Source organism: Mesoplodon densirostris, chromosome 16 (genome assembly GCF_025265405.1).
Source record: "Mesoplodon densirostris isolate mMesDen1 chromosome 16, mMesDen1 primary haplotype, whole genome shotgun sequence".
NCBI lineage: Eukaryota > Metazoa > Chordata > Mammalia > Artiodactyla > Ziphiidae > Mesoplodon > Mesoplodon densirostris.
In genome coordinates, this window is record NC_082676.1 from 65,016,589 (window position 1) to 65,029,753 (window position 13,165).

A 13,165-nucleotide genomic window follows, 5' to 3' on the forward strand; every position below is an offset into this window, starting at 1 on the left:
TCCCGATGGCCCTGTGGCTCCTGCAACAGGGAGAGGGCGGGAGCTGTGTGGTGGGTGGTCCCAGCCTCCCGCGCCGTCACCCCATTGTGCCCTCCCCTGGCCCCTGACCAGCCACTCGGAGCGGCCAGGCTGTCAGCAAGCCTCTTCATAAAGGCCAAGAGCTCCAGCTCAGGGCCTGCTGGGTGTCCAGCGGGAAGGCCCAGGGTGGGTGGGGGGCAGTGAAAGGGTTTTAAGTGGATGGCGACTCTTCATGTAGTCTGGCATGAAGCTCTGAGAGAAAGTGCACTTCACAGCAGCCTCCTGGCAGAGGGAACCCGCCGGGCAGGGCCTGGCACTCTACTAGCAAGTGCAGAGCTGGCACCGCAACAAAGACTAATGCCTAGACCCTCTGGTACCTCCCTTCGTGGGAGGTGCTAGACTCAGCCCATCTCAAACAACACTGGCCTAATGGGCAGCAGAGTGGCCAAGTGCAAATGGGTCCCACATGGGGCTCTGCACCACTGGGGACACAGTCCAGCACAAAGAGTACCTACTGAGCCCTTCCTTCCTGGTAAAAGCCAAACTCTCATCGTGCCTACACACACCTACAGGACCCCCACCTCATCTGTCTGTGCCCAGCTTGCCACCAACTCCCCTGTGCTGTCCCTCCAGCCACGCTGGCCCTCTGAATGGGTTGAGTACTCAGCTACCACAGGCCCTTTGCACTTGCTGTGCCCTGTCTGCAATGCCCTCCCCGAGACGGCCACACACTCCAGCCCCACAGAGGCCTCCTGCTCTCCCTCTGCCCCCTCCTCACCCTCACTGGACCGTCCTCCTCAGCAGCTGCTCATTGTTCCCCACTGGAGTGGGGCCCACGAAGCACGTGCCCTGCGTGCCGGCCAGGGCGCCAGCTGGCAGAACCGCGGGAGGTGTCCAGAGGGCGGGCCACAGGCGCCAGGACAACTGCAGAGGAAGCCGGTCAGCAAGGAGGGAGGGAAGCGAGCCGCGCCTTGATGCCAGGCCTCGGAAGGTTCCTGCACCTTAGTCACCGGTCTCACCTGTGATGTTCTGCTGTCTCGTTCTCTAATTTTGTCCTTTACAAGTTTTATGAGTGAGGTGATATTGTAAAATTCTGCTTCCTCCAACACCCCTAGAATAAAGAAGAACAACTGTAATTCCCACCAGATCAAAGAATAAGCTTTGTGCCTCTGCCCCTCAGGGGACCGGTGGCCCGTTCTCAGCCCAGCCCACGGGAAGCCCGGCCCCCGTCCTGCCATCCTACAGACTCTGCAGACACCGCTGGCTCTCAGGGCCCCAGGGTGCACACGGAGAAAGGGCATGTTTGTGGATGCACGTCTGGCCCGCATCCTTCCAGGTGACCTGCTGGGTGCCGAGTTCACGCCAGGCCCCCAGGACGTTTCTCGGACAGACCCCCTCCAGAGCCTGTGGCCGTCTGTCCTGGGCTAGCGGCCGCCTCACATGGGTCCCTGCATCACTCAGTCAGAAGACGGCTGGTTGAGAGGCTGCTCAGCTGCGGGACTCCTGCCAACTTAGGAACACTTTCCTGCCATTTGCAACGTCCCCAGTTTAGGGGCTCTGAATGGCCAGGAAACTCTTAAGAGCGGATCGGAGGGGCCCTGCCTCGGGGGGCTCCTCGTGGGTATTCCAGAAGGTCAGGTGCATGCCTCCTGCCACCATGCCTGGTCGCCCCGACCAGTCTGCACTCTGCACAGTGGGTCCCTGCGCTAGCAGCACCGGGGGCTCGGAGACATGGACTCTGTCTGACCCTTGAGCTGCAGCCTAATGAGGTCTCAGGGACTCAGCAGAGTGGGGGGTGGGGCAGCCACCGCCCAGGCAGATGTCTCTCTCTTCAAGGCCCCAAAGGGAGGTGCACCTGGCACGTCCCATCTCAGGATGATGCGGGGCGACGTCCTATCAACCCTTCCCTTTGGATCCAGGGGTGGGGACTGTGGGGCTGCGAATAAGCCCTGGAAGCCTCAGGATAAGCACTTTGGCCTGAAGGGCCAGCCTTCTACCATCCAGATGCTCCAGGCGCCCCTCGTGCTCTGAGGGGCAGATGGGAAATGGCACCCTTGGGGGCCTTTCTCCCGAAAAAAAGGACTCCATCTGAGGCTGACGGAAGACAGGTGAGCGAGGCCGGGCGGCAGGGGCTTGATCTGTGGCAAGTACCACATTTGCTTTCTAAGCAAATCACGCTGGGAACAGTTTGCCTAAAACTGTACAGCTGCACACACAGAACACACGTGTGCGCACGAAAAAGACGCTGCAAAAGAAGATGCAGACATGCAGTCGGAGGAGCAAGAGGGCCCGGAGAGAAGGAGGGAGCGGGCTCAGCTCAACAAGCAAAAGGGAGAGAGCCCTGGGCTCTCAGCACTGACCAGACCCTGAGCTGGGAGCCATAGCACGGCAGGCATCTGGAAACGCAGGAAGAACTCAGAGGGGGTTCTGCCAGGGCTGCCCCAGAAGGAGAGCAGACCCGGCGTGACCAAGACCGGGGACCCCTGGGAGGTGGCGGGCCCCAAGCTGTGTGAATCAAGGCAACCAGAGAGCAGTGGGCCCCAGGGAGGAGCCCCAACCTCACGGCACCACCAACCGGACACCTGAAGGAGGGAGTGGGTTGCAGTCCCAACCAGCCCCCACCCAGCTCTGGATTGTCTCAGCTTCCTGGAGGAAGAAAAGGGGAAGAGGCAGCACCGAGCAGCCCTGTTCCCTCTGAGATAAGCATCTGTGAGGGATGGAGCTGGAGAGCAAGGGAGGGCCCCCCCTACCCCGGTCCCGCCTGCGACTCACCTTCCTCGGCAAGGTCTTTGTTAATGACCAGCTTTCCGTGTCTCAGGTAGTTCAGCACAGGCCCAAAATAGGTGGGGTCTCTGTCGATTAAATAGGCACCTGTTTCATCCTACAAAGAACAACACACCAAGGTGAATCCCAGACAAGAAAGCACAGTTCCCACAGCTGGTCCGCAGCCCAGCCACAGCTAAAGGGAGTTTTGGAGGCTTGTGGGCTGTATGCGTCTAACACACAACTGGAAGGATCAGCATCTGTGGCGCTTTAGGGAACCCCTAGGCAGCGCCGCCTGCTTCCAGCCACCTGCAGCCGTTGACCCTGATCTGTCACCACTGCAGGTGAAGCCAAGTTTAAGCTCTGTTGCGTCAAGGTGACCTCCCTATTTACTCTGAGGCAAGGAGATTGTGCACAAGGCCTCTTTCCTCACAGCTCCAATAATTCCTGAGAGCGAGTTCATCCTTTTCTCATTTCAGCAACCGTCCCACAAGAGCAACCTGACACACTTTCCCCCATGGGATGCTCTCAAAGGTGGGACTGATGCCAACAGGTCAGCATCTGAAGGACACCGCGACCCGGGCCGCCGCTGCTCATTTCAGGGCTCCTCGCTAGGCAGGACTGGGTAGTCAGAGGCTCATGGAACACAGCTTCATTTTCTGCTGCCAAGTGACCCTAGAGCCCCCCTGAGACTGCTGACCACCAAGGAGGCCTCCCCCACAGCAGCGCCTCCCGGGGTCCATCTACAGAAGGCGCTCCCTCCACACCTGGGCAGGCCCTGCTTCGCCCCCAGGGCCAGGGCCTTTCTGAGTGTTAGGGACCCTCACTGCCCACGGCACACAGCGTCAGACATCTTGGCAGGGAGGTGGCGAGGTGGAACCCCTTGAACCTCTTGGACGTGGTGAGCCCACGGGCCCCAGAGCTCACTCCCACTGGGAGGAATCTCAACCGTGAAGCCGAGTGCTGTGTTAGGGCCCCCTTCTCACTCATGAGCACCAAATCTGGAATTTTGTGTAACAAACCTGGTGGTTTCAAGGGTTTCCTCCCGAGTCCACAAAGCTATAAAAACCTGCTCTCCTCAGATCAAATCCGGATATGGGGCCAGCGGGACCCAGAGCCTCGCTGATGGGTGGGCAGGGCCCCGCTCAGCCCGGAGCACCTCTGCCCCTTCCTCTCTCCCACAGGCCCTGGGTGCTCAACCCAACCTCCTGCCTCGATATGTCACTGCCTGGTCCCCCCATGGGCTTCCTGTCCCCCAGGGCAGTATCCAACCACACACAGACCCCCAACTTCATCTAAGGAAGCACTGGTCAGATGTTGTCCCAAGGGACTCTGCCTCCTGGCCTGGCTCCTCAGCCCTTTCTCCAGACTCCCTAGACACCTCCTCTTCTCCAAGCAAGGCCAGAAGACCCCTGGGACAGGCTTCTGGAAGAATGATGCTTCAGCAGCCTCCCTACTGGTGAAAAACAGCCGCCATTTCCTACAAAGGGGCCGAGGTCTGGAAAGAAAAGGATGGAGCTGCCGCAACACGGAATCCAGGGGCTCTTCCCTGCACCTTGCGGATGAAAAGTGCCCAAGTGTGACAAGTGCAAATTGCCAAGCTCAGGAATTATTCATCGGCTCACCGCTACCTCCACAGACAGCTGGCAGAAGGTCGAGAAGGAAAGATCAGACAGGGACTGGGCTCATCTCCGCCCTCAGGACACGCCAGGGAGCCTCCCTTGTCACACGGGGCTGAGGCCCCATGACAGGGCTCAAGGCCATGCCACCGACACACCGGGTATCTCACTCAGCACCGAGAGTGGGAGGGAGAGGAAAAGGAAGTGACCCAGGCCTCCAAAGCTTGGAGGGATGGGGAATGGGACAGAGAAGGAGGGAAAGGAGGTGAGCCCACAAAACTGTGGTGGTGGCGCGCCCAGGGCCAGGTGAGAGGGCCACCGTCCAGATGCAAAAGGACCCCAGACCAAGCACTGGAGAGCCAGAAATGGGGCTGGGCCTCCAGACACCAGGCTGACCCGGAGAAGGGCAGGGGCGGGAGGCCACTGAACAGGGGTGGCTTTTTCACTAAAAGGCCACGTGGCCAATGCTCCAAAGGAACTCCTGCCCAGGCCCAGCCCTCAGCTCGGCGCACACCAGGCCAGGCTCATGGCCCCATCTTAGGGTGCCTGAGGTGAGGCCCTCTAACCCCGGGGGGCTGAGGACTCCCCAGGAGGGACTGGGGACCCAGCACCCAGGCTGGCAAATGCAGAGGCAGCAGCAAGGGGTGGGGGGACAGCACGCCCCCATCAGCCTCCCCAACATGCTCCTACCCATACCCTATGCTCAAAGGCAAGTGGCCTCCGTGCTCGACTACCCAGCCATCCAAGGGAGGGGCAAGCCTGTCGCTGTGTGGGGACCCCTGCCTTCATAAAAAGAGCAGCCTCAGGCTTCCCTGGTGGCGCAGTGGTTGAGAGTCCGCCTGCCGATGCAGGGGACGCGGGTTCGTGCCCCGGTCCGGGAGGATCCCGTGTGCCGCAGAGTGGCTGGGCCCGTGAGTCGTGGCCGCTGAGCCTGCGCGTCCGGAGCCTGTGCTCTGCAACGGGAGAGGCCACAGCAGTGAGAGGCCTGTTGCTCCGCAACGGGAGAGGCCACAGCAGGAGCAGCCTCACGGATACTTCCAGAACAAGGCCAAAGAGTCCAAGGCGTTTGCTGCTAACTGGGCTGGAGCCCAGGCCCAAGGGTGGAAGAGCAAAGAGGACCCCACCTGCGTCTCAGGGTCTGGAACTTAGGCTTTGTATCCACCAACAGACGTTCCTGGTGGCCCACCTGGAGAACAAGAGAGGCACTGGTCCCTGGAGGTGCCGGGGGCACAGCTGGGAGAGAGCTGGCACCACAGCGAGGGGGGCACAGAGCCACAGTTGGCAGAAGCACGGAGGTCGAACCCCTGGGGTCCAGGCTCACGCTCGGCTACTCAAGGCGCATTGCTCCTCTCTCCAGGCCTCAGCTTCCCCATCTGTCAAATGAGATACTCAGCCAAGAGGAGGCCGGGGGCCCTTCTGGCTCTAACGGTCTGTGTCTAGTCCAACGTCTCTTCAAGGTGACAGAGCTGGGCTCGTGACCTGTCCTGGGGGCTGGGACAAATTCCAAGGCAGAGGAAGCCACATGCTCTGGCCAGAGATGGGGAAGCACAGAGCCAGGAGACTGAAGCACACACCTGGCCGGGCCCTCGGAGACATGCGCCTTCCATGCCTCCTCCCCGGGCAGGAAGCGAAGGCAGTGCCTCCAGTGACACCCTCCCCACCCCCCACCCCCTGCCGCACAGTCCGTGGCTTATCTTAAAAACCTGTGTGAAAACTTAGAGGAGGCCATCCTGGGCACTCAATCCACACATGGGTTGAGAAAGCTGGGGCCGAGCACCCCAGAAAGAGAGGCCTGGGTGCTGTGCATCCAGACCTGCACCAGAGCACTGGCTGCCCACAGCTGGGCACCCCCCCCCATCTCAGGGAACACATGCCAGCTCCCTGGGTGTCCCAGGACCCGCTGCCTGAGCCGGCCTCCAGGGGACTGGGGAAGCTGCAATGGGCTTCAGTTGGGACCCTTGTCACCCCATGCTTCTCCCATGTGGTGTCACCAGCTGAGGGCAGGAAGCTCAGTCCAGCAGCTGCCACGCTGGCCCCAGCAGTGTGGCCTTAGCACTCCCTCCCGGGAGGGAAGACCCACCCACCTAGACCTGGAAATGCAGGCCCATGGGGTGACCCTAAGATACTGAAGGTCAAGTGGCCATCCCCTAGCAGTGACAAGCCCGCCCCTCCAGCCCCGCCACTGCTAAGCAGACTTCAGGAGGCTTCATGGCAGCTTCCTCCATGGACCCCACAGGGCTCTCTGGCCCAGTTTCTTCCCGTGGATGTGTTTTGCTCTGATGAGCTTCATTAAGAAACAAGGACGAGGACTTCCCTGGTGGTCCAGTCGTTAAGAATCCACCTGCCAATGAAGGGGACAGGTTCAATCCCTGGTCCGGAAAGATCCCACATGCTGCGGGGCAACTAAGCCCGTGCACCACAACTACTGAGCCCGCGTGCTGCAACTACTGAACCCTGCATGCCTAGAGCCCATGCTCTGCCACGAGAAGCCACTGCAATGAGAAGCCCACACACCACAACGAAGAGTAGCCCCCGCTCGCTGCAACTAGAGAAAGCCCACACACAGTAACGAAGACCCAGTGCAGCCAAAATTAAAAAAAAAAGAAAGAAAGAAAGAAAGAAAAAGATACAAACAAGGCTGAGACTCTAGGGTTAGGAGAGACTGGGCAGCAGCATGTTGGGGCGGTGCTCTCATCCTACAAGGAGTGCCGGGGGCCCCCAATTCCACTGGGCTTTATCTTGGGCAACAGCCCAGAGGACCGCAGTCTGACTCTCGTTTAGAGGCACCCAGGCAGGAGCTCTGGAGGAACACTGTCCTCCAGCACCTGAGCCCGAGCAGCACTCGAGAGTGTATGCGTGTCGGCAAGGGCTGCCTGCACAATAGACTGTAACCAGGCTGCGACTGACACGGGCGCCAGGGCCCTTGGCATCTCATGTTGCTTGTGTTTGTAAGTGGCCCTGGGGCCTCCATCCTAAGGCAGAAATAAAGAAAACTACAGAACACAGAAAAAGAGAAAATACCAAAACATCCCAAATTCAGAAGTCTCAGGCTCGCTTATGCAAAAGCACAAAGAGAATGGTCTCTGTGACACCCACACCAGCAGCGGAAGGGGATGCCCGAGGCTCGGCCACCGGCAGCTGTGGTAACAGCAGCCCATCCATCACCTGCTCACAGGAGAAGAACCTTATGATGTGCACTTGGCATGGTCACACTTACAAAAGGCAGCAAGACACGAGGATCTCTCTCTTCCCTCCCTCTGTCCTCTCCTCAATTTATATAACAAGCATGTGCTACATTTATATAGTGGCAAGGCTTGAGGTTTTTGGGGTTTTTTGTAAAAGAGTCAGAATTAAGATTGCTTGCTTGACAAATCATTTTCCTCTATTGACTAACCCCACTTCTCACTGAATCTGCATTTGACCTACTTGTGAGGTGCTGGCTTTTAAAATATACATCTACCTTAAAGGCATAAAAGAGAGAAATGCCGGACTTGGCTCTTGAATATTTAATGGAGGTCATGCCCATCAGGTTACACACTGTTTGCTGGGGGCTCACTGATGCCCAAATTGGCCGAATCCCACTCCAAGGGGGCCCAGCCTCCGAGGCCGAGCTGCTGGGCTCCAGGGAACTGTGAATCCTGCATCCCTGAGCCTGTGTCGCAGAGGGAATGCCCTGGCCACAGCCAGGAGCACCCTGCCTGCAGTCACTTCTCTGAGAGGAGTCAGCAGGCAACACAGGCCAGGGCCCAAGTCACACGCTCTCTGAGGAGACCCCTGACCTGCAGTCCCAACATGGACGGAGGCAGAGAAGATGATCCTGATTGGAAACCCGCACAGCCTCAGCCCGTCCACTCCCTTCTGAGCAGCCTAGCAGCCTCAGCCCTCGGCGGTGGTTAGGAGGCAATGCTCTGACAGGGCCACTGAGGTTCTCCTGCTCGCCTGTGCCTGGCTCTCACGTTCAAGACAGCTTCGAGTGCACTGCGCGGCAAAACATCGTGGGTCCAGGGCGGGCCGCCCACCCCCTTGATAGAACCGTGCACATGGCCTTGAAAATGGCCATAAGGAACGAGGGTCGAGGAAGTCAGGCTCTCAGGCAAGGCTGTAGACAGAAATGCATTCTGTGGCCACGTCTCACTCCAGCTCCGTGCATTCTCTGGAGGCCTGCACCTGGCTCCTTTCTATCACCTTCCCAACTTCCACAAACACACGAGGAAATGGAACACGAGAAACGCACGGCCACTGGAGACCAGAAATGCAAAGGGTTGAGTGTCCCAAGCTAAACGCAAGATGTATTCTGTCAAATTTCCCCATTTGAAATCTGAACGCAAAAGCATAGAATTTTCTGTACACAAACATTTGCAATCAACATAATTAGAAATAATTTTCACTCTGAAATTATTTAAGTGATTCTGTTTCACTTAAAACCTTCATCTCTGCCCTCTTTTCTCTTTTGTTTTCTACAGTTTGTCAAATCCTTGACCTAGAAGAGGCCTTAGACATCACCAACTACAAATGAGGAAACAGAGGCCCAGAGGCCCAGAGACCTGTCCAAGCAGCAGATGTGCAGAACTGTGCTGACGTGTGTGGGAGTGCTGGCTGCTTCTGACTTAGCTTTCCCCATATAAGACCCTATGACGCCCTGTGTACACCTGGAGATCGGAAACCCTCCGACACACACAGGGAATAAAGGAAAAGCAAGGGCTCTGGGTCATTCCCACCCTCAGATCTCAACCAGCACCCAGCTCTCAGGCCCCTGACCCCCGGGTGCCTCCCAGTCCTAGAATGTGGCTTAGAAACAGAATTTAGGGTGACATAGAGGACTCAAACGAGGCTCACTAAGAAACAAATGCAAGAGGACGTGTGAAAGGCCCCCAGCACATGAGGCTCCTGGTTATTCTCATAGAACAAATGTGCTTCAAATTCACCTAAGGTGGCGGGGGGGGGGGGGTCCCCACCAATCTCCACGAACAAGCGGAGATGGCTCACAGGGACCGTTCAGCTCAGCAGGACTGGGGCCCGCTTGGAGCAGATGCCACATCAACTGTGCAGACAGAAACAGGCATCAGGCCACCCCAGGGTGTGGGGCAGTCATGGGCAGGATGTCGTGGGTGGACCTGCCAGCCGGAGAGCCACCCGTCCAGGTCACAGCGCTATGAACATCTGTCACAAGGCAAGGGGGCAGCCATCTGTCCAGATTTCTCAGGTACTTCCCTCCCTACAGACACTCCAGTTACAGAACATCTGCACATAAATCCCCTACAGATGCCACACTACTTAGCTTGGTGGTGAGAGAGAGAGAGAGAGAGAGAAATTAGGAAGTCAACTTGACATGGAAACAGGCGGAAACCACGACTGCCTGAGAGAGAAGCACCAGCAGGAAGAGCCCAGGGTCCCTGGCCACAAACCTCCCCCCAGTGGTTCTGCCAGCCTGGAGGCGAGGCCCCCTCCAGGCCCAGAGTCTCCAGTCCCCTGGACGCCAGTCACTCAGCTCAGGCAGGCAGGACATTCTGCAGCCAGGACGCCCCGCCAGGGGTTCACACCACGCCTGCTGCTCCCAGGGGTGCCCAAGCCCTCCCCAGCAGCTGCCCCACAGCCACCGCCCTGCTGGCTCCAAGGCGGCCTCTGTTCTCTTCCTACGCTCGGCCCTGCCGGCAGATCCGGTGCAGAGTTCCCCCTTCCTTCTCGCTGGGGCTGAAGAGCAGGCCCACGGCTCCTCTGCACCCTCGCCCACCTCCCCTCCTCACCGAGGACTGCCTGGCGTCCAGCACTGCCTGCCTCTCCGTTACCTGTTTCGAAAGACCTACCTTGGCCTATGTTGTGGCAGTGATGGGCTGGCCCAGCTCATCACCTCCAGAACCAGCCCCAAGAGAGCCTGGCTTGTAACACCAGGCCAGGATCCTGGAAGCCCAACCACTGAGGAAACTAAAACCCACAGAACATAATATGGATGACGAGGAGAGATGAACGGTACACACCCCTGCTCAGATGCCTCCCTGATGCCACGAGCCCATCCCAGACACACATGGAGAATGGTACTGAACTCTGGAGCTGTGTTCTCCAGGCTCGAGGGCATCAGGTTTCTTGTACGATAACTCGATGGCTGCCCAGAAGCTGTGCCCCTCCCCCTTGGCACAGGCTCCAGTGCCCAGAGTTGGGAACTGGCCCTCCAGGGCCTGTCCTAAGAAGTGTCCGTCTGAGAAGCAGGGGGCGCTGAAGGGCCCAGCTTCCACACCCCACCCTCTGAGGCCGGCCCAGCAACCAGAGCTACCTGCCAGCAGCATGAGGTTTGTGGCAAGTGAGGGAGCGTGTAATAAGTGACAAACAGGAACAAAAACAAATTCTGAGGGGGACAAAAAAGCATCCTTGGTACATTCTTTCTAAAAACAAAATACAAAAGTAAAATAAAGACTATTAAGAGCCATCTCTAAGTCCTGCAACGACCCAGCACCAGGCACTGTGTGGGGGAGGGCTCATATTCCTCAGCTTCCTTAATTCTCACAACTCCTCCTCTGTGACTCCGCTCAGAGAGGTACATTAACTAACCCCAAATCAGAGGGCAGGTTAAGTTGTGGGTGGAGTCAAAGTCAGGCCTGAGTCCAAAGTCTAACTCGGCCACCATGAAAAATGCTCCATACCCCCAACACCCACATCCCACCAACTCCAGACTGGAATGTGCTGGGCGCTCTGCAGTCTGGGGAGAGCGCCAGTGCTCGAGGTGGCCTGCTGGCACCCTGGCCACACAGACCCCTCCCTGGGTGCCACACAGAGTCAGCTCCTCTAAAGGACTTTAAAGATTCCTGGCCCAATGAAAGCTGTCCTTGAGCATCCCTGGAAAGCAGCCATGTGCACCCACTCCAGGGGAACGCAGCCACAGACAAGCCATAAGGAGCTGGCATCTCTGGGTTCCCATAAAACTCTATTTGCAAAACCAGGCAGGTGGACCGCACCTTTCTGACTGCTGCTCGAAACCAAGACCAGTCACTGTCCCGCTGGCCAAGAGCAAGTGAAGGCTGCCCGTGCGGTCGGGGGAAAGAGGAACTGCTCTGCAGTTGACGACCACTTCCTCCCAGCTACCCTCAGACGGCTGACAGGGGGACGGCTGACGGCTGTGTCCAATGCCCCGAACAGCTCTCCTCACTAAAGGCAAGCCCTTCCTCAGGGCTTCCCTGCTCAGGTCCGAGGGGCCCTGTGGAGAGGTGACCATGGCATCCATGGCGAGCGAACCCCCACTGCACTGGGCCACCACCTGCCCAGGGCCTGAGCCAGGCGCGGGGTCAGGGCTGAGAATATGATCGGAGCCAATCCTCAAGCAAAGCATGAGACAAAATGCATAGTGGCTCGGGACCCCCACTCCTGGCCTCAGACCGGAGACCCAGCCCTCTCACTGGAGCTCACGATGCTCTCAGCCTTTCGCCTCTGACTTAGTCACACGGAACATAATCTGCCGTTTCACTCTAAGTAATCCCCACTTCTCCTGCCAAGCGGCTTAAAAGATAGTCCTTCCACCCACACCCCCACCACTTAGCCCTGTCTGTAAAACTCCTTTCACTATCTTTCTAATCCTACAACTCTAGCCAACACCAAGTACGCTGGGGGTTGGCACAGGCAAAGAACTGCACAGGACTTGGCATGTCATCAGAAACACCTCGACGGCCCCACCCCTCAAAGACCCATCTGATGCCACCACATCTGCAACCCCAAAGCCAGGACAACGGCCCTGCTGAAGGGCAAAAGCTCATGTGAAACACACAGTTTTCTCCAGGTCTGGCTCAGCTGCAGAGACTGAACCCCCACCCCCACCCCAAATCCTACTTAATCTGAGTGGTTTCCAACCACCAAGTAGCATTTCCTGTTTCCCTTTTATTCCTAAAGCATCTCCACACTGAGACAGGGACTGATTCAGCTCTGAACAAACTCTAACCTGTTTTCAACAATGCCACTGGGTCAGGTACCATGGAATACAGAGATATAACCCAAATGAATCACATGTCGAGTATTTACAAAGCACTTCTGGGAAGGAGTGTTACACCTGGCATGCCCCTGATGGAACAGGGGAGAGAAAAATGACCCAGGATAGCAGGTGAACAGATGCCGAAATGAATAACACAGACACAGCCCTACTGGGGAAGCACCAGGAGGAAGTGAGAATTCACATTTGGGCTATCTATAGAGAGAACTTCGTGGCAGCAAGGGCCCCGAGTCAAAACTGGAGACAAGAGGGTAAGGGTTTAGCGGCTTGGGGCACAGTGGGCAGTGGGTCCCAGTTACAGCTCAGCTCCCCACCCTCCCTAACAACCTGTCTGTCGGCTATTTAACAAAGCACTCCTCCAGAAAAATGTCCTGACACCACTCCTCCCACAGGGCTTCATGACTGAACTCCCCGCCAGACATTGTGCGTTTAACAGCAAGCTCCAGGTACTCTCCCAGTGAACTCCAAACCCATCAGGCTCCTGAAAGATTCCAGATCTTCCACTTCTTGGAACTCCTCCCCCTGATCTCCCCACCCAACCCTGACCCAAGCACTACTCTGCAAGCCCAGGTGCTCAATAAACAGGAGACAAATGCCCAGCAGGAAATCTTCCACCAGGTGCATCCAGCCCTGTGAATATCTGCGAGGTATGCTTTCATCAATCTTTTAACTTTGAGGTCAGGGCTTGGAGATTTTTACATGTGAATCAACATCCTGTTTCTCTTCCATCACATAATTACTAGCATCCCACTCTTCCAAACACCCCTTTCCCTCCACCCTCATCCTCAGATTCCTC

The 13,165-nt window shown here is 57.5% G+C and overlaps 1 protein-coding gene across 2 annotated transcripts in view; it reads right to left on the minus strand.

Moving 5' to 3' along the window:
* Positions 1-13,165, minus strand: part of KCTD5 (potassium channel tetramerization domain containing 5) — a 28,351-nt gene that overhangs the window by 12,999 nt on the left and 2,187 nt on the right. For both annotated transcript variants that reach the window (XM_060078765.1, XM_060078766.1), the window contains exons 2-3: positions 2,791-2,899; positions 1,038-1,129 (exon numbers count right to left, since the gene is read on the minus strand). In XM_060078765.1, the coding sequence (XP_059934748.1) occupies positions 1,038-1,129; positions 2,791-2,899 (201 nt within the window). The remainder of the gene's footprint in view (positions 1-1,037; positions 1,130-2,790; positions 2,900-13,165) is intronic.